This window comes from Acanthopagrus latus, chromosome 8, assembly GCF_904848185.1.
Source record: "Acanthopagrus latus isolate v.2019 chromosome 8, fAcaLat1.1, whole genome shotgun sequence".
Classification (NCBI taxonomy): Eukaryota; Metazoa; Chordata; class Actinopteri; order Spariformes; family Sparidae; genus Acanthopagrus; species Acanthopagrus latus.
Window position 1 is genome coordinate 13140520 of NC_051046.1, and position 19113 is coordinate 13159632.

At 45.6% G+C, this 19113-nt stretch overlaps 1 protein-coding gene and 1 long non-coding RNA gene across 3 annotated transcripts in view; one reads left to right on the forward strand and one right to left on the reverse strand.

Annotated features, from left to right (window-relative positions):
- reln (reelin) overlaps window positions 1-19113 on the forward strand; it is a 91562-nt gene that overhangs the window by 57540 nt on the left and 14909 nt on the right. For both annotated transcript variants that reach the window (XM_037107303.1, XM_037107304.1), the window contains exons 8-33: window positions 1581-1632; window positions 2428-2536; window positions 3007-3247; window positions 3558-3703; window positions 5894-6045; window positions 6132-6247; window positions 6804-7012; window positions 7515-7643; window positions 7739-7848; window positions 8005-8071; window positions 8353-8586; window positions 9635-9796; window positions 10496-10732; window positions 11049-11241; window positions 12032-12144; window positions 14071-14208; window positions 14358-14544; window positions 15334-15539; window positions 15623-15794; window positions 16060-16266; window positions 16369-16604; window positions 16716-16873; window positions 16973-17180; window positions 17263-17339; window positions 17811-17969; window positions 18094-18288. In XM_037107303.1, coding sequence (XP_036963198.1) covers window positions 1581-1632; window positions 2428-2536; window positions 3007-3247; window positions 3558-3703; window positions 5894-6045; window positions 6132-6247; window positions 6804-7012; window positions 7515-7643; window positions 7739-7848; window positions 8005-8071; window positions 8353-8586; window positions 9635-9796; window positions 10496-10732; window positions 11049-11241; window positions 12032-12144; window positions 14071-14208; window positions 14358-14544; window positions 15334-15539; window positions 15623-15794; window positions 16060-16266; window positions 16369-16604; window positions 16716-16873; window positions 16973-17180; window positions 17263-17339; window positions 17811-17969; window positions 18094-18288 — 4213 coding nt within the window. The remainder of the gene's footprint in view (window positions 1-1580; window positions 1633-2427; window positions 2537-3006; window positions 3248-3557; window positions 3704-5893; window positions 6046-6131; window positions 6248-6803; window positions 7013-7514; window positions 7644-7738; window positions 7849-8004; window positions 8072-8352; window positions 8587-9634; window positions 9797-10495; window positions 10733-11048; window positions 11242-12031; window positions 12145-14070; window positions 14209-14357; window positions 14545-15333; window positions 15540-15622; window positions 15795-16059; window positions 16267-16368; window positions 16605-16715; window positions 16874-16972; window positions 17181-17262; window positions 17340-17810; window positions 17970-18093; window positions 18289-19113) is intronic.
- On the reverse strand, window positions 11232-14471 carry LOC119024473. Its single transcript, XR_005076479.1, has 4 exons — window positions 14339-14471; window positions 14058-14217; window positions 12028-12127; window positions 11232-11363 (listed from the first exon to the last, which is right to left on the reverse strand). It is a non-coding gene; the product is annotated as an uncharacterized LOC119024473 (long non-coding RNA).

The following is a 19113-nucleotide window of genomic DNA, read 5'->3' on the forward strand; positions in this document are numbered from 1 at the left end:
GCCCATTGACCATACATTCAAACCAGCCACTCTGTAGCCACAACCACAAGTGCAGTACATCACAGAAACACGAGCTGTTGCCACATTAGGTTCTCATGTTTGAGCATCTGCCTCTCTGCAGAAAACTTGTGCATAACTGTACCACTCTAACAAAGAAGGCATGTCTGATAATGTCTGGTGTGCAGGGCTGGAAATGTGCCTGGCCGGGCAATGATTTAAAAACTGAAAAAATTATAAAAAAAAAAACAAAAAAAAAACGATAAAACGTTTTGCAGTTTACTGTCCCATGTTTTATTTATAGTGAGATCTGAAACATTTTTGCACATCTAGTCAGTGGGAGCCAGCTCAGATTAAACAAAATCAGACATGCATTTAGTCTGTTTGCATGTGTTTGGCCTGGCATGACTGAGCATGCCCAAATATATCTGGCCTGCCTCAAGCCAGAAAACAAATAATAGGAATCACGGCGCCAATATCACAAAACAGTTTAATACTTGCCCCATGTTCATGGTTGAAACAAAAGGCTGACACTGTCCGGCTCCAGATGTGTTGAAATAGCAGAGCAGATATCGCTTCTTGCACATTTACATGAGTCGCTTTATGCAACTTGTGATGTGTTGTTCTATTTAATTCTTTGTAACAACAGGTTACAATGTTTTTTTTATTTATATAACGCGTACAGGACAGCTTTCTTTTGTCATCTGCCAACTTTACTGAAAACACTGCTGCACCTGTTCAGCATCACTGAGTTCTTGCTTCAGATGTGTTTTGGATGAAACTAACTTCCCGTACAACTGTAGCACAGAAGTTTAAGAATTGAACTAAAAATATTATACGATGCATATTACACAGTAAAGTACGGTATTATCAGTGTACTGCCTGACATGCACAGACAAACCCACATCACGTCAAAACATAAAACACATCCACTCATAATTGCTTATCAAACCTTTTCACGCCCCTTTTCTGTCTTTATGAAGTTGATCTGCAACTGTTTGTTCTGCTGTAAGAGATGAAAACCAGTCAGCGGCAGCGAAGTGTTCAGTGCCTCGTGCTTCTATGTACTCCTCTGATAAGCATTTGCTTTGTCTGTCGCTGTTCCAAATGTTTGATGCTGCTGCCTGGCAGCTCTTCTGTCAAGTGCAACAAGCGTGCGCATCCAGAAACACTGACACATTCACACACGGATAGTCACAAATACGACATCACCAACAATGGCAACATACATTCATGATCACTTGGAGGAAAAAATGCTCGACCGTCTTGCCATCTAAAGAATGATTTCGCGCCGTGTGATGTTGTTTTTCTCACCTCCAGTGTCACTTCTTCCGCGGTGATATGAGAAATGTCTTCGGAAAGGGCTTAAAACACTTGTTAAATGTGGCTTCATACTGAGATACCCCGAAATACATCGGTGAAACAAAGATTTTTTAAGCGAGGTGTAAAGTTAAAAACACTCTCCTACTTACGTGCAACAGCTCATGTTGGATATGCCTCCACCTGTTCGAGCAGTTAGACATTATCCCATCTGATTATTTATGGCTAATCTTCTGAATCACCTTGTGTTTCTTCCCCCCCAGACCACTGTACCCCTCAACACGAGCACAGCCTCAGTCCTGCAGTTCGCCCTGGGTGAGTAATAAACCCTGCACACGTGTCGCAAACATTATGGCATGTTTTGCTAAATGGGTTCATGTGTGAGACCTTTTTACCCCTGTTCAAAATATCTTTACCCTGCGTGCAACAGTCTTTTCCATCCAGGACAGTAGATGTCTTTGTCATCCTCAAGAAATAGCCCAGTTACATGTACACACTGTATGTCCTTGTTTCTCTCTCTCTCCGCTCCGCCTCTCCTATCACAGTAATGAATGATTTACAGTATTCTGGAAAGACACCCAGAAGGCCACGGCAGAGGTTTTTAGAGGTGTTGTATTTTTCATGTCCATTACATGCATCCTCCGGTTCTCATGGGAGCGCAACTGGGAGGAAATAACAGTACAAAATAGTCGCCAAAAAATATCCCCAAACAAAACCTTCAAATTGAAGAGTCTTCGGCCCTGCATCAGCACTTCTCCTCTGATCACCTCTGTCCAACCCCTTCATACCGCCCCCCTAACTTCTCTCAGCCCTGTTAGGCTGCTGATCACTTAGTTCCACCATGACACCATTTAGACATAATTTTCCACTTGGCTGAGAGGGAGAATGTGGGAGCAATCAGTCAGAAGAGGCCACCCCCGCCGTGCCTGGCTGCCCCTCAGGGCATACAAAGGATCATTGCCCCGCTGATAAAATTCAATTGTTGAAAAAAGGAAACTGGCTAACACTTTCTTCAGCTGCTCCCTTCAACAGGAGTTAACTGTCGTATGTGTGTGTCTTGTGTGTGTGTGTGTGTGTGTGTGTGTGCGCGTGCGTGTGTGTATTCCCCAGGCTCGGGCTCCTGTCGCTTCAGTTACTCAGACCCCAGCATCACTGTGTCATACAGCCTAAGTGGTAACGCCAACACCTCAGATGACTGGATCACACTGGAGAAGATCAGGTCTCTCTCTCTCTCTCTCTCTCTCTCTCTCTCTCCCTCCTCTTCTTCTTCATCCATCCCACAGTCCTTCCATCTGTTATGAACACCCGCCCTCTCCTTTTTTTTCCCTCATTCACACCTCCCCCTCTCGATTTGTCATTCCTCTCCTGTTTTTGTTTTTCTTTGATCCCCCCCGTTTTTCATCCCTCCATCCCTGCCTCCCTCTCTGTTTAGTCAGCTCTCATGCAGGGATAATGTAATGAGGCTGTCTTCTGACTACCTTTATTAAGCTGAGGTTAGTGCATGTGATGCTTCATGTCGATGCGGACACCAACTCATAGATCAACCACTGATCATTCAGTCTACTCCAGCAGTGTCTCTCCACATCTGACTGTTTCGGAATGACTTTAATACACTCACACACACGATGATAATGTTAAACACCACCACACACAGACCGAGACTGAGTTGTATCGTTCCCCGTCCTTCAGAGCCCCGACCAACAGCAGCACCGTCGTCCACCTGCTCCCTCTGCCACATCAATCCAAGGCCGAAGCCGCTCGTCTCCGATGGACTCAGGAGGCCCCCCAAGGCCCTGAAGGTTATGAGTCCTGCTGGGGTCTGGACAACGTGCTGCTGGTCAATGCTGCCTACAGAGCCCCTCTCATGGAGGACAACTTGGATCCTCCAGACACGGCAAACTGGCTCTTCTTCCCCGGAGCCACAGTCAAGGTACCCTGATAAGCCACTGGACATGTACCTAGATCCCTACTTTGCACGTGGATTTTATTCACAAATGGATCAAAGGCCTCTGGTAATGCGGTTATCTGAGAAAGCCTCATGAACATTCAAATTAATAAAGCAACTCAGTGTAACTTGAGAGAGGCCAAATTATGTTTTGTGCTCTGCTGCAAATAATTACCATAATCAAGAGTTAATTTCAACCTTAGAGATGGGAAAGAACACTTTCCACATGAAATTTGCTGCTTTGCAACAGTGTTTACTGATTGCATGTTTTAACACCTGTGTTCTAATCGGCCAGCACGCCTGTCAGTCTGAGGGCAACGCCCTGTATTTCCATGGCGGCGAGGGGGTCGGCCAGAGCTTTACGTCCACCAGAGACATCGACTTGCATCGCGAGGAGGGAAGGAGCTACTGGGAGGAGGACTTTGAGAGCTCCCCCGCAAAGTAAGCCAGGACACTTGTCTCATTTCTTTCCCATCCACTTTACTGGTTCATTTTATCTTAATGTAACCCAAGTCAGTAAGTAATCCTTCTTTCTATTGCACCTCTCAAATCCACAGTTAAAAAATGCCTCACAGGTGCACATTAGGACCATAAAATACAACCAAAACGTCCAAGCAGGCAATTAATGCCAGCGCTGGAGCAAGACATCATTAAAATGTCAATCATTACAGATTTACTGGTTTTTAAAAGCTTTTTAAAAATGTGGCACTGACTCAGCTGACCTGATACTGCTACATTTTCCACACCCACTAACATCTGTCTTCAGTGGAAAAGTGTACAATTGGCATTCATTTACAGGTCCAAGGATTCTGCAGATGTCATGTGTATCTGTCATGTGATGGAGGCATGACAACCAGTGGGGACATGCGATTCTTCATTGTTCAGTCTGCACTGAGATAGAAAAAATCCAATGTTCAGATAAATAATGAAGTAACTGCCATGATGCTTTCCACTGTCGCCTGTTTTCTGGCATGTCCGTGACGTGAAAGTTGACAAACCAGGAATAAGTAGATGAGAAACTTGTCTACTGACAATGGGATGGCAGTCAACCACCTATTTTTGCATTTGCGAGTAGGAGATGGGTCCACATCAATGAAGCTGATGTAGCGTGAGAAATGTGATGGTCAGACCTGAAGCAACAGTCTTTGAAAGATCAGGAGAAGTTTTTTTAAGAGATCAAAATAGTTTCAAAGTAACCAGAAGGAATCTCACACTGAAGAGAAAAAAATAAAAAATAAAACGACCCGAGAAAACTTACTTGATGAAGGTAGGATCAGTCCTGGATGATACATTTGACTTCAGCAGCAGGCCACTGGGAAGGAGAGAGTTAATAGAGGGGGAGGATTTGTGCATTTCTCTGTGTGAAACATGGACATGCTTTGACACCTGTCACTTGTCATATGTCAAGTGATGCAACACGCGGCGTATTGCACAAGTTTAAGTCAGGCTTAGGGGCTGACACAGGTGAATGCCATGCCTCTCACTGCTACAGAGACACCAGTCCATCTGTTTTGAGTTGGGACACGCACACATGCACACATGCGCGCAGACACACACCGGACAGCAGACAGCAAGGAAACACTGTCAGAGACGCCGCGAGAGGTGGAGAGATAAAAGAGGAGAGATGATAGATAGTGTTACTGCCAGAGAGTAATTAACAGGCCTCGTGCACCAGCTCTGTCAGGACATTTTTCCCATTAATGAGAGGGACCTCAAACAGAAGTGTGTGTTCTGCGGCCGCCCCGCACCCTCACACCTTCCTGCAGCGTGCCAACATGCTGCACCGCACGCTAGCTCTCAACCCATCAGGCTTCATGGGCTGACACATGTGTGAGGTAGGAGGGGAGTAGTTTTTTTTTTTTTCTTTTTTTTTTTTATGCCCGTGTTCATGCTACAATCCAGGAAGTGTCATTTAACCCAACGCCGGCTGTGACAGAGACACACCAGCTACAGGCCGCATGGCAGAAAAGGAAGGGGAGGATAGAGGAACACAGGAGAGGGCTGACACACTGAGTTAACTTCTGTCAGTGCTAATGAGGATCCTCTCTCCACTGTGCAGAAATATGTGTCTGCACGTGTGTGTGCGTGCTTCTCCTGTATGTGTAAATCCTCTTCCAGGTGATTTATGCCGGCATTGTGTGTTTGTTAACTGCTGAAGTGTGAATTATGGCAACTGTTTACTGCAGAGAGATGCTGTGTAAAAAAAGAGGCAAATCTATAAACACAAGTGTTGGACATCCTACAATTTCTCTGTCTGTGTCTACTGTTGTGCCAGTAAAGTCTCATTAGGGGTTAATACCTGGCCGAAGTCTTTAGAGGTTTCCTTTTCTCAACAGTAAATCAATCTCAAGAGTTAAATTGTTGTCACTTTTAAATCAGAACCGGGCCGTAAACCATCTGGCTAAAACTGAGTCACAAAAGAAAGTTTTGCAAGAGGAATACATCATGTGGCATGCCTGCTAGAATCGCTTGGTTTGTAGGGTTATTTATGCTCTTACTTGCCTCTCATATTCCAAGTACCATTCAATTTCCAAAATAAATATATTGTTTCTTGACACAAACATTCTCTCCTGAGAAACGTGTTTTACCAGCTAAAAACAAGCTTTTCCTGTGCGTGTGTTTTCCACTCAGCTGGGACATAGAAGGAGCTGTCTACGGCACCCAGTGTGGAGAGATTGAATCGGGCTCGGCGCTCGTGTTCGACAGGGAGGGCCGGAGGAGAGTGTGCACCCCCTACCTCGACACCACGTCTTATGGAAACCTTCGCTTCCACTTTACAATGGGTATGGAAATCCCCCGTCCATCACACTTGAACAATATATTGTCGGTACTCGACACATTGTCACGGTGAGGTATGTTTTTTGTTAAGGCGGCGGCGACTGCGAACCGGGAGAGTCCCATGAGAACGATGTGGTTGTGTTCGGAAGGTCGGAGGGCAGGAGGGAGCGCGTGGTGCTCGACACTCTTCCGTACTCTTCCTACAGGGTGAGACATACACCACATACTGACAAAGAATATCTTCTCCATCACAACTTTATAATTGATCATATGTCGTTTCCTCGCTCTTGATCAAAACACGTTGCTCAGACTAACAGAATAAATCAAAACTCTGGAAAAGCTTTGAACATATGTGTCAAGTGAGTTTGAACCTTTGGACCATCCCTCCATCAATCTGTCTCTGAGAGAGAGATGCTTAATTGCTGAACCACTGCATTCCCATTCCAAAGTTTGATTTGATACAAATGTATGGCAGTTGAAACAATGCGTTTTTCAATAGATAAATAGATATTTTCATAACCGATTGATCATTGTAGTAGTTCCAGAATGTTTACTTGTTCCCGCTCTCATCTGTGAGGATTTGCTGCGTTCCTTTGTCTTATGTGATAGTAAACCGAATTATCTTTGGAAAACAAATCTAGCAATTTGCGGTCATAATCTTGAGCCTTGGGGCAAACTGTGATTGTAAAGAATTGAAGACTTTTCACTATTTTCTAATTAGTCCGCTCCCTCTGGTGGGATCTATTCATTTCTCCTATCTCAGACTCCTGCAGTGGTATCTCTGGCGCTGCCCACCGAGCTACAAACACCAGTCACTCAGTTCTGCCTGGAGCAGCGGTCACACGGAGGTGCCAGCCGCCATGTTTGGGCCGTGGACTTCATGCAGCTGCTCCCCGTGCTGCCTGGCACCCACACGCACGTCGCCCAGTTCTCCATCAACCTCGGCTGCGGCTCCTACCAGCCAGCCAACAGGTGTGACACATTTTTAAACTAGGTTCGACAGTGCTTTTATGTTTTTTTTTTAAACTGGACCACTTTTTTGGTCAAAGTCATGAAATTGTTCTGCAACGAAGAAAAATCTCAACACACCGGGTTATTTTGGTCAGGTAATGGTAGCTGCTGGACCGAGGAAACTTAAGTACATAATGTCATAATGCTTCCAAACAGCAGCATCAGGAGAAAGCCGAACTCACTTAGTCTCTAAGAATAAGAAATGTGAGTTCAAGGAGGTTGTTGGGATCATGTTGCATTTTCTTCTAGGGCATTTTAATCCTTAAAGTTCAAACTGGTGCTTTCACTTGAAGCCGCAAAGGTGTTCGATTGCAAAGTGCAGTTTTGATATAAGAAAAAAAGAAAAGTAGGAGGGGTAAATGATCATCAGCATTTACTCAATTTTACCTAATGTAAGCTCAAAGCGATTCAATCATCTTGGGTTGAAATTGAAAATGCTGAGATAAAAATGTTCCTTCTTCAGCGTGACTTTGGAGTTTTCCACCAACCATGGCCGCTCCTGGTCTCTGCTCCACACCGAGTGTCTGCCGGAGCTCTGCGCCGGACCCCATCTGCCTCACAGCACCGTCTACTCCTCTGACAACTACAGCGGGTACGAACGAGTCTACGCTTCTGGACGTGCTTGACTGTCCTTGTGTGTATCTTATACTTTATACAGTCCATTTAAATTGTATTTCATGTCTCTAGGTGGACCAGAATCTCCATCCCTCTGCCCAACTCTGCTCTGACGGAGACAACGCGGTTCCGCTGGAAGCAGTCCGGCACTGGAGTGGGGAACATGTGGGCCATAGATAATGGTTAGTGTTATATATACAGGTCATATCTTACATTCGGTCTCACGAATAGGTTAGGTTCCAGGTTTCAACTGATAGAAAACAGATAAATATACAAAAAAAAGATTTTTTTTTTTGCAGTAAAAGAAAATGTAATTTCCTGCCTTTGTTTTGCTCCAGTGTATATTGGTCCTGCCTGCCTTCGCTTCTGCTCTGGGAGAGGACATTGTTCTCGCACCGGCTGCAAGTAAGGATCAGCGTTTTATTAAACTTAATAAATCCAACATGTCTCCTTCAAAATGAGTCCGCTCATTATCCACCTAATGCCTTACAGCACCAATCACCATTCAAAATTAATCCAATTGTATTATGGTTATGATTTATTAATGGATTTTCATTATCTTTGTCATTTTTTTCCCCATTCATATCCTTCACTCTTTTTATTGTCTTATGTCTTCCCTTCCCTGCCTCTCCTCTCCTCTCCTCTCCTCTCCTCTCCTCTCCTCTCCTCTCCTCTCCTCTCCTCAGATGTGACCCAGGCTTCAGTGGTCCAGCCTGTGAACTGGCCTCGCAGACCTTCCCGGCCTTCCTGTCGGAGGGTTTCTCCAGCCCACGCCTCTCCTCCTACCACAGCTTCTCCTCACTTCGCGGGGCTGAGGTCAGCTTTGGCTGCGGGGTGCTGGCCAGCGGCAAGGCGTTGGTCTTCAACAGGGACAGCCGGAGACACTTGGTCACCGCTCCGCTTGACAGTTCCCAGGCCAGGTAAAGAAACTGCCGATACAGAACAGGATCGTGAACGTAAAAACAAAAAAGAAACTTGTTTTTCAGACATCAGGGATTCTTCTCGTACAAACGCTTACGCGCACACCGGCACAAACGCAAGCAGACTGAGATTCTGCTGATTTTGCCGACAGCAGATTACTTTGTAAAAACGGCGTGTCTTGTCTTCATCAGGCGTCTTTACTTCTGATTTATACTGCAAATGTTCCAGCCAGTCAGCCATCCACTCTCCTACTCTGTCAATCCCTCTTTCCCTCACACTTTGTGCTCCTGTGCCGGGAGATGGATTGTGATCATGGGGAGGACTGCAGATGAGGGGAGAGATGAAAGGAGGGGGATGAAAATGTGAGAGAGAAAGATAGAGAGGGAGCGATGAAGTTAGATATGGCATCCGTGTTAGATTGATTATGCCTGTTGCGCCTCTCTGTGTGCCACCTGATGGCCATATTTAATGCCAGTTTCCTAGCTGATTGAGTGAACAGCTGCCTGAGAGAGGAAACTGCAGCGCTATTGAAAACACAGCTCAGCCAAGGACGGAGAGAGCTGGGGGGGGACTGGCAGCCAGAGACAGATGATGGAAGTTTGAATAAATATTACATCAGTGCGGATGATAGTAATTGTCCGCCAGAATAAAGATGAACACAAAAAGAGGACAAAAACAAAATGCTGCACTGGAGCTATGGAAAGTTAACCTGGCTACATGGATACGAACTCTGACTCTGTCTCACTCTCTCTCCCTCCACCTTCTCTCATCTAATTTTGTCCTCATTCATTTAATCATCTCATCCATCATCCTGCCACCACCCTCCCACCCCTCTGCTCCGCATGACTGTCTGTTTATCTACCCCTTTACCCCCCTCTCTCTCTCACCACTCCCTCCCGAACACAATGTTGGCCACCTTACTTTTTGTTCTTCCCATTTATCAACCTGTCCTTTCTTCTTTCTCTTCCTCTCTCTTTCTGTGTCATATCCTCTTTTTACGCTTCCTTTTTCCCCTCCTCGCTTTCATTTTCCGTCACATTCTCACAGGTACCTTCAGTTTACTCTTCGCCTGGGCAGCCGCAGCACCCTGAGCTCGTGCCCTGCCCCTGACCAGCCAGGTGAGGGTGTCCTGCTGCATTACTCCTCCGACAACGGCATCACCTGGACGCTGCTGCAGCACTACGCTTACCAAGGCTTCCACGAGCCAAGGTATGTTCAGAGTGTGTGCGTTTGCGTGCGTGTGTGCACGCGCGTGTGTGTGTGGTTGCGATGTGTGTCCGCCCGCCCGCACACCCTTGTAGCGTATAAATTCCACAGAGACCCTATAACTCCATTAACACACACATTTGCGCCGCTAATGGCGTGCTGGAGGTGTAAGCCACTGGGACCCATTGAGTCAGTAAGTGCCATATATGTGTGTAATGAAGATGAAGTGGGCTTGGTTCCAGCTGCTCAGGCCGGGTCTCAGAGCTCTTCATCACCACCGGAGAGGTCAGCTGGAGTCGATGAGTCGGGGACAAGTTACACAATGATCTGACCTGCAGGGGAGAGTGCATGTTGTGTACAAAACAACAAGATGAGGAGAAAAAAAAAGGCAAAGAGAGTGGGATAAAGAATATATAAGTGACATAAGACGCTGTATTCATAATTCTTGGTTATACTGACCGTCTGCATTGTGTCGGAATCTATTGAAGACCATCCAAGTGTACATTATTTACAAACAGCAGACTGATTATGTGGGCTTTAGGTCCAAGTCAGAGTCTGAGTCACAGTTCAGCCAGCTCCGTGTGATTAATTCCAGACCATCTCATTATTCTTATATTTGTGTGATTGTGGCGCGTGCGTTACTTGTGTCAAGCAAACTTTCCAGAGATTAGTCCAATAATCCCTCCCTCTCCCCCTCACAAGGATCGTGTCAGTCGAACTCCCGTCCGGCGCTCGTAAGTTTGGCGTGCAGTTCCGCTGGTGGCAGCCGTACCACTCAGGCCGCGGTCATGACGTGTGGGCGCTGGATGAAATCAGCATGACATCCGTGCTGTTCAACACCATCAGCCTGGACTTCAGCAACGTGCTCGACGTCACCCAGAGTCTCGGTTTCTATCTTGGCCACGTGCAGCCCTACTGCCAGCATGACTGGACCCTCAGGTAGGAGGCTCGATGCTCGGATGCAAATGTTGGTCATTATACGGCAATGGCATTTGAATTTGCAACTCATGCGCTCATTCCAAGTGCGGTGCCTTCCAGCTTTATTCAGAACTCACAGTCCATGTAATGAAAGCTACACATAGACTCCACCTTACTTCACTGGTATTGTCTTTGTTGTCAACAGAGAATAAATGACTCCATCTGACCAATTTGAAAAATGCTACAACCACATAAAGGTCTGACAAAAAGTAGGCCTAAAGATCATATCCCACAACCGTATGACATATCGTATCTTTCCCTTCGTCTTGTACTCTAGTTTCTCAGGGGAGCCGAGCCCTGGCTCCAGCATCCGTTATGTGGAAACTCAGTCGATGCAGATCGGAGCCTCATACAGCCTGCAGTTCTCTTTGGTCATGGGCTGTGGCCGAGAGCCCTCCCCTCACATCGACACCCAGGTCCGCTTGGAGTTCTCCACCAATCACGGCCTCACCTGGCACCTGGTCAAAGAGGTAAGAGGCCTGAAACATGTTCAGCTTTCCTTCCCTTGTAAAGTGATCGCTGACGCCAGATCCCCTTTGTTTGCACAGCCTGGCTCACTCTTTGTTTACAACCAAAACTTGTAGAAGTCATCCTGGTGAGAGAGAGAGACGAGGAAACATATCATTTATTCATGATCATGAATATTGATTTACTCATTACGGCCTCCGTAATAATGTGTAAATAATGGGAGTCTTTAAATGTGGCACTTTGTTTCAGATGAGAAATTATCGTAATTACTTTTTTTATCATCCTACTATTAGCAAATACATGGCAATACTTGAATCAGCAAGCAGATTATCTTCCCATGATTCAACAGAGATTTTCTGTGATCACAACTGGCTCATAAATATTCATAAGGAAGCAAAGTATCTGCCAAGATTTTTATTGCCTTTGGAATTGAATAGGGCGTAATGAGTCCTCCATCAGTGAATTTTCTCTAATTCTCCCATGTGCATGAAAATGCAGTCATCTGGCAAGTGCAGAATGTATCTCACTGAATGTCCTGTACTGTTAATCCTTGCCTGTCTTCCAGTGTTCAAGGTCAGAGATACTTAAATCCTACCCTAGCCTTTTATGAGCGTGCACTGTGGGGCTAATGCAGTTTGGGGCGTGTCTGCAGTATGTCATGCGACTAAAGAAAACCCACAGTGATGAATGAAAAACAATGAATATGAATTTTGCATCTTCAACGTTAAGCCAAACCAATGAGCATCTAATTGATTGTGTATTGTAATTAATCCAATTGTGTCTCTCACCTAGGCCTGTCTGCCCGGCATGCCGAGCTGCTCTGAGTTTACAGCTCCCAGTGTCTACCACCCATCGGAGTTCAAAGACTGGAGACGCATCACTCTGTCTCTGCCTCAGAAGACATGGTAAATAACACCAACGTGTACAATAGACAGAAAAGAAAAGTTTCACATAGCGCCCACTGGGATGAAATGTTCTTCGGTTTTGGTTCCATGGAGTTTTTTTGCAGTTAACAGGAATAATGCACCTGAAAAACTGTCAGATGTACAACATAGAACTGAAAAAGAGGAACGCTAGGAAGCCTCCACATCTGTTAATGTCTGCATGTCTGCACATAAATAGACACATGACCCTCACACACATCCACACACATCCACACACACACACACACACACACACACACACATATATATATCCACACAGATATCCTCTCAAATATTTATAGTTTTGGGAGTCTTGGTTTGGTATGTTTTGGTTCAGATTGAAAAACAAGAGATAGTGTTTCCCTTTATTTTGAAAAAAACATCAATACTAAAAGTAAAATGACTCTTGGGCTTTTTATATCTGGAATAATCTGGTCATCTAAAAAGAACGCACAAGGCAGTTCCAGCTCATTTACAAAACTATGCATATTTGAAAAATAAAGACATTTTCAATAAACTGATTCCAGCAGAAATTAGGTGCATCCACATTTTGTGTGGTTCACTGATCCTTGTCTGGAAAAATCTATAAGAATGTCATTCTTGAATTAAAAACAAAATAAGATAAGATGACTTTATTATGGACACAAAAGGCCAGTACTACACGAAAACGAGAGATTCTATACATATAGAATAAAAACATTAAATAAAAAAAGAAATAGTTTATACTGCACCTATCCTGCAAACTGCACCCACATCCACAGTGGAGCTCAAGTGGCTCCACAGTCTGTATGAAAACCTGACAGAGCTCATCAGCAGCAAAACGTCGACTCAACAGACCGTCTGGGCGTATAAACAGTAGGTTTATAGGATTTGTATTAAAAACATGGCTTACTTAAACATGTAATCCAAACAATATGGGACATTCCTCCAGCTCTGGTTCCCCATTTGTGATATCAGCGATTCGAGCCACTGTACGAGCTCAGATAATCTGACCACCATGTGTCAGGTCACAGTCACCAACTAACTGCCAAAGCTCTGCTGAATGGAGTTAAAATTTTGAATTGGCGTCTTCAAATTCATTGTATTGGGCTAACAAGAGTTCAAAGAATGAAGACAACTGAAACAAGTCCCACACTGAACCAGCCTTCCTGTGCTCACCAGTTCTTGAGGACTACATGTGCTGTTAACAGACTCGGCTCACACATATATCAACAGGAATAATCACATAAACCTTCCTCGCTGCCCACCTCCACTTCCATTTCATTCTACGAGCCAGCTCCTAAATAACGGCGGTCTAATCTCCTGCAGGGTGTGATGAGAGGTCACAGGGTCATGGCAGTAAATGATAATAAAACAGTCGCGGCCGGCTCTGCATGATCAGGAGGTGGTCCGAGTTGATATGGGTCACCGAAGCAGCAGACCAAGAAACCTCCCTGCTATATAATCCCCAATATACCTGACAATCTACGCCTTTACAGCCGTTTGTCAGTGCCGTGCGTGCTGCACCCAACGGCACAGACATGTTCCCACACTGCTCACACATTCACAGCACAGCCTGCCGTTAGCAGAGGCGGTGTGATGTTGATATTGCCCTCTCTCTGACATTCATTTCACACAGCTAGCAGAATGCACACACACATGAAAATAGACATGCACACATGTGATAAGGTTAATCTTTACCTGCCAGGACACTATAGCCACAAATCACTGGTAGAAAAGTAGATTAGTGACCGTGAGTTTAACATGATGATAAATGGTCATGTCTGAGGTCATGTAATGCGTTTTTAACGCTACATTCAGTTAACATATTGCAGTTCCTAGTCCATGTATGTACAGTTTGTTCAGCTTCTATAGACGGAATCTAGTTAAACTTTTCTGTGTGTGTGTGTGTGTACCCTCTTTGTTCAGGTCCAGTGCCACACGGTTCCGGTGGATACAGAACTACTATGGCGAGCAGGACGAGTGGGCCCTGGATGACATCTACATCGGACAGCAGTGCCCGAACATGTGCCACGGACATGGCTGGTGTGACCACGGACACTGCAGGTCAACTCTCTCTCACACACACACACACAGAAACACACATTAAACTTCTCGAAGTTGTTCTTGATGGAGGCCCCTCAATATTTTTTTGAAGGATTCTTAAATGAAAGCAGAGCAAAATCAAGATGTTCACCTGCTGTGTCCTCTTGTAGGTGTGATGATGGTTTCTCTGGAACCGACTGCCAGCCTTCCTCCCCGCTGTCCTCCAGTGTGCTCTCTGACTTTGAGTCCCAGGATGCACTGCTGGCCACATGGCAGGAGGTGATTGGTGGAGAGGTTGTCACCCCTGATATGGGCTGTGGGGTGGTTTCTTCAGGATCATCCTTGTACTTCAGCAAGGTAACACAACTATGAAATCACCTCAAGAATGTCATGTTTTTGGTTTTTGCATCAGTTATCAGGATACAGTAAAGTAAGATTAAGTAAAGTTTTGATGGAAAGAAATTCTTGTTGAAGATCCAGGTTCAGACACAGAAACTTTTAGAACAATTTTCTCAACAGCATTTTTCACCAATTTCCCATATTTACGTAAACTGCAGCACTTTCTTCTCAGACCGAAATGAAAAGCCACATGGATGATGAAGATCATCATTATCCATGTTTGTTTTGGTGTCAATCCAAGATCCAAATCTGGAATGTAAAAATATTTTGAGTTATTAAAATAACTAATTTGAAAGGATTGTTCTAACTTGGCAGAGTTACAGTATGCAGTCTCTGATTACTCTCTGGTTTTTACTGCCAAAACTGCTGACCTTTGACCTCTGAATTACTTCTGAAAATGGGCTTCTTTTAAAAAAAAAAATGATACCATGGCTCTGTAGAATACTTAATTCTGATTGGATGGAGGATGTGTGTGCAATTTTCAGTCAGCTGCACACCTCTGACGTATTGGAACAACCTCATCGCTTTTCTAAATTAGTACTTTGAGTTGGAAATCTAATTGTTGCAGCTGTTCCCAGGAAAAGAAGCCTCTCCTAATTGTTGCAGCAACATTTAGTCCAGGATTGAAAAAGAAGAATAAGAAGAAGTGCCATTACTGGCAAAACAACCAATATTTAGAACTTGATTAGTTACTTCCCATTCCTTAATAAGTTAAAATATACTCCATGCGTGTGTCGTTGTTGTTAGGCTGGGCTGAGACAGCTGGTGAGCTGGGACCTGGACACTGAATGGGCGGAGTTTGTGCAGTTCTACCTGCGGGTGGGCGGGGACTGGGCGGAGTGTAACCAGGCGGACAGCCGGGAGGAGGGGGTGCTGCTGCAGTACAGCAACGATGGGGGCATCAGCTGGGGCCTAATCGCCGAGATGTACTTCACCGACTTCACCAAGCCTCGGTGAGAAAGTTCAAATGTCTGTTGTGCTTGAGATGATTGTTTATTCAGGAAGAGAAATGTCAAATGCCTTCTTCCACCCTCAGATTCGTCCACTACGAGCTTCCCTTGGCCTCTAAGACACCCTCCACGCGGTTCCGCTGGTGGCAGCCTCTTCATTCCGGGGAGGGCTACGACCAGTGGGCAATTGACGATGTCATAATTCTGTCTGAGAGGGAGAAGCACATCATCCCTATGGCCAATCCAACTCTACCACAGGTGAGGAAATCAGCCCGAGAACATTTTTTCCTTTACCTTGTCTTTTGTGCTCTGACCTCATGCAGCGGCTTCCTCTTCATCTTGAGATACTGCTTCTTTTGTTGTAATGGAAAGTGTCAGCCACACTGAGATAAAACAGCCGTAAAATCTTGAATCTTTCCGGGAGTGTATCCATTTATCTTGTGAGAAATATGTACTGCTGCAGACACTGGTACCCCTTAGCACAAAACACTACAATAAACTCAGCTCTCCTCTGTCTCCACAGAACTTTTACGAGAAGCCGGCGTTTGACTACCCTCTGAACCAGATGAGTGTGTGGCTGATGCTGGGAAATGAAGGCATGGAGAGGGAGAGCAACAACAGCTTCTGCGCTCCGACGCCCTCTGCCATGGTGTTCGGGCGCTCCGATGGGGATAGGGTGGCCGTCACGAGGGACCTGGCCCTGCGCAATGGCTACACACTTCAGTTTAAGGTACCCACGTCATTGAAAGGGGTTAAAAATAACAGAAGAAACAGACACACAGTATTGCTTGAATTGCTCTTTAATCAACCATCTACAATTTCAATCTACCAGTTGAACATAGGCTGTGAGTCAGAGTTCAGCGCGTCTGCCCCAGTCCTGCTGCAGTACTCCCATGATGCAGGTCGCACCTGGGCCCTGGTGAGGGAGGGCTGTTACCCAGGAACCCCTGGGGCCGGTGTCTGTGAGGGAAGCGGTCGTGAGCTCAGAGAGCCCACTGTCTACAACACTGGAGACTATGAACAGTGGACCAGGGTCACTGTGGTAACACCGCGCAATGTTGCGGCCAGGTAGGAATACTAACAGGCATGCAGTTGGATCTGCGGAGTTGTTTCTGGTAGACACAGTTGACTAGCATAGTTTAAATGTCTACTTAACTCTCTCTCCCCTCATTTTCCCAGTAAAACCAGGTTCCGTTGGTTCCAGGAGAGCAGCATTTACAGAGATGCTCCACCCTTCGCCCTGGATGGGGTCTACATCTCTGAGCCCTGTCCAAACCACTGTGGGGGGCATGGAGACTGCATCTCTGGAGTCTGCTTCTGTGATATGGGATACACAGGTAAGAACCTGAACTGAAATAAACAAAAGGTAAAGATCATATCGGTCTTGTATATTTAGGTTTCAAACTGTATAATTTCCCTGTTGCTTTTTTCCATAGTGGAGCAGGATAGTTGTGTCCCATCTGTAGCCAGTCCCACTGAGCTGACTGAGGGCTTTGAGGGGAAGCTGAGCCCTCTCTGGCAGAGCCTGAGTGGGGGACAGATTGGAGGCGGTTGTGGCATCATTGGCGAGGGCAAAGCTCTTTACTTCAGCAGCCCCGGGAGGAGAGAAGCACGCACGGTGCCTCTAGACACCACCAACACACGGTGAGTTTAATTCACACCTGTAAATCTCTCACGCGTTTGTTTAACGTGAACTGAAAAGTGAAATGTTACTGTTTGCGCACAGGTTGGTCCAATTCTACATCCGAATCGGCAGCAAGAGTTTGGGGCCCACTTGCACCAGGCCTCGCTCCCGCAACGAAGGTAATCATCACATCCTGTATTGAGGCCCTCTGCTGCATTCATGTGGCTGTTCCTCAACAGTGCAGCTCCTCGTCTGATCTGATCACCACTGGCTTGTCTCCATCTGCTCCTCCTCACTATTAATCTTCCATCTACCTTTCAATCCAGTCGAGGGCCCTTGGCTACAGATCTGATCTACGTTGTCCATATTCTTTTCTAACGCAGGATCGAATTCTGTTGGCAGTTGTTTGTTCTGTTCTGCTCGGCGGTCAGCAGATTGTAGATCTCTAGCCTGCAGCAGTGCTGAGGGCTCAGTCCGATCGTTTCCGCAGCATCAGATAAAAGACTGGCAGCCTCCTAAACAGCGTGTCTGTAATAATCAGGCCCTCTAGACTGTTTCTACATTATATTGCATTTTGTTCTATTGTTAATGTTTATTTCTTGGTAAATTATTTGATATCCACTCTGTGTTTTTTTTTCCTGTGATTCCAGGTGTCATTGTGCAGTTTTCTACCAACAATGGTGTCCAGTGGCAGTTTCTCAGAGAGCTGGACTTTAGTTCTTTCCTGGAGCCCCAAGTGGTGACCATCGAGCTGCCGCCGGCAGCCAAAACTCCCTACACTGTATTCCGGTGGTGGCAGCCACAGCAAGGTTAGTGCATGATTAGGGTGCACAATACTGCTGAAAAGTACATAAAATTTATAAATCTGCTGTGTCGAAATATATTTCATTCATCACAGCTTTCATTTTAACTTCCTTCTCTTCATCCTTGTAGGGAAACACTCTGCCCAGTGGGCTTTGGATGATGTCCTGATCGGTATGAACGACAGCTCCAGAACAGGTTTCCATGACAAGTTTGATGGCACGACCCCTCTTAGGCACAACTGGTATCGCATCCAGGGCGGGGAGGTGACTGTGGACTGTTTGTCTCTGGACACAGCACTCACGTTCAACTCTGAGGCCATCGACAGTGAGTCACACGAACACATTAATCTTCATGAGCACATACATTTAGAGAAGAGGGCTTGTGACTACAGGCTTGTCAGCTGTAATCTTGCGTGAGTAAATGGAAGGAGTAACTCAATGTTCCCTCAACAATCAGTGTCAAGTGGCTCCCTAGTAAGACCCTTGACACTGAACTGCTTCAGTTAAGCCGCCGTGTTTGGAGTGTGCAGCCCCGGTGTGAATGTGTCGAAGTGAATGAATGTAGTACGGGATGTTACCGCAAAAGACAAAACAATGCACACAAACGTGCATTTGAACCTCCGCCGACACAAATATTCATACACACACATCCACAACAAACCACATAAAAATGGCAGTACGGTGACATCACAGTATTACCCACACAACAGGCTGAAATTGAATCAGCCATTTACTGTGGCGCTGCAGGTCCTGAATTATTAATGTGAGCAAACCTGAATGAACATCCTGCTTGTTATTTATGCTTGTATCAAGCTGTGAGCGGATTTACTTCGTGCAAATATCACATTACAACTGGGGCCATTCATTAAGCGTGCACAGCAAGAGCAATTTGGCAACACATCTATAAACATAAAGCTTCCCTGTGTGGACACATAAAGCTCTGATTTCCAGACTCCATGGCTGTTCTCATGTGAAACATGCACACATCTCAGACGTAACTCAGCAGTGCCTATTATTCTCAAGGCTATTGTTGCATTTGCATTTGGTCTTGTATTTGACTTTGTGTTTTGGGTGGATGCTTTTCATTTCATGTGGCACTGATGGGGAAATTTGGAGGGTGAGCTTTGCTGGGGCAGACACACTGCACTTA